Below are 1,295 nucleotides of genomic sequence, written 5' to 3' on the forward strand. Positions count from 1 at the left end.
CTTCAGATCGGAGGATAGCTAGCCGGTGTCTCAGTATAGAATTTTCGAGTTTTCGAATTGTCTCACGCGCTGCCTCGTTTCACATAATTTCACATACTCTCGAGTAAATTGAAGCAATATTCATATGTCTGGTAGAAGACATGTCTAACACCTCGCTCTTGACGACTTTATACGCAATCGGTCGCGCATTTTACACGGAATTGCGACTTTCGCTGGCGTTTGACGAAATGTTGAATCTGTTATCCACTTCGTATAATTCCGCTCGGCCTGAAACTGTGATACACGTAATACGGGTTCATTTCTACTGATAATGATATACTCGACCTATCCGAATCTAGGCTGAGACACTTAGGAACGTGTGTTACTCAGATGAGTCACCCTTCCACACTTACGTCACGTGAGTGCGACGGAGTGACGTACGTGCCAACACGGATGACCCGCCACGCATCCACGCAATCTGCGTCACACGGTGGGGTAGTTTATGCGTACAGTTCGGCACAACGAATAACTCTCTCGTACCTCGCAATGAAGCTCCTCGTAACATTATTCGTGTTCTTCTCGTGCGGTATTCTTTACGTCAAGGCAAGGGTGGATGGAAATGAAAATATCCGCGGGCTCGGTCCTGTGAACGGCGATCCCAACGACAAATACTATTACGGACAGGAGGATTATCTCGAGGCCATCTCTGTACCGAAGGCTTGGAGTATCCTGGACTCTATACCAAAGAGAACGCAGGTGACCATCGCAGTTATAGACGATGGAATCGAGGCAAGTCACCCTGATTTGAAGGGCGTCGTCATCGAGGGCTACAACGTCGTTGATAAAAATAGTGATACCAGTCCACGAGGACCGCATGGAACCTACATGGCTGGCATCATTGGCGCTATCAGAAATAACAAGATCGGTATAGCGGGTATTCTGAACGATGTGCGTATACTGCCCATATCTACGGGTCACGCCCCAGGTCAGCTGCGTGCCATTGAAGCTTTTGAATATCTCATGCGTGAGATGAGAGGCGATGTTAAAGTGGTCTTGTTTGCGCTTGGCCGCGAAGAACCCCTCCCAATCCTGATGGAGAGGATTCACGCAGTCGTTGCAGCTGGCATGCTCGTTGTGTTGGGTGCAGGAAATAAGCATATGGACATGGACAAGGTCAAGTACTATCCTTGTTCCGGCCGTGAACTACTCAGCGAAGGAGTTATCTGTGTTGCAGGAACAAAGGGTGCCAAAATGCAGCTTTACGACGGAAGTAATTTCGGCTCAGATGTTGATATTGCCGCTCCGGGTTACAGAAT

The 1,295-nt window shown here is 48.4% G+C and overlaps 1 protein-coding gene across 1 annotated transcript; it reads left to right on the forward strand.

Moving 5' to 3' along the window:
- Positions 1-525: 525 nt before the first annotated feature.
- Pmar_PMAR015437 (thermitase, putative) lies at positions 526-1,249 on the forward strand (the record flags this gene model as incomplete). Its single annotated transcript, XM_002775128.1, has 1 exon — positions 526-1,249. A coding segment is annotated over one exon (724 nt), but the record flags the coding sequence as incomplete, so codon positions are not given.
- Between the last annotated feature and the right edge of the window lie 46 nt (positions 1,250-1,295).

Source organism: Perkinsus marinus (genome assembly GCF_000006405.1).
Source record: "Perkinsus marinus ATCC 50983 genomic scaffold scf_1104296956576, whole genome shotgun sequence".
Lineage (NCBI taxonomy): Eukaryota > Perkinsozoa > Perkinsida > Perkinsidae > Perkinsus > Perkinsus marinus.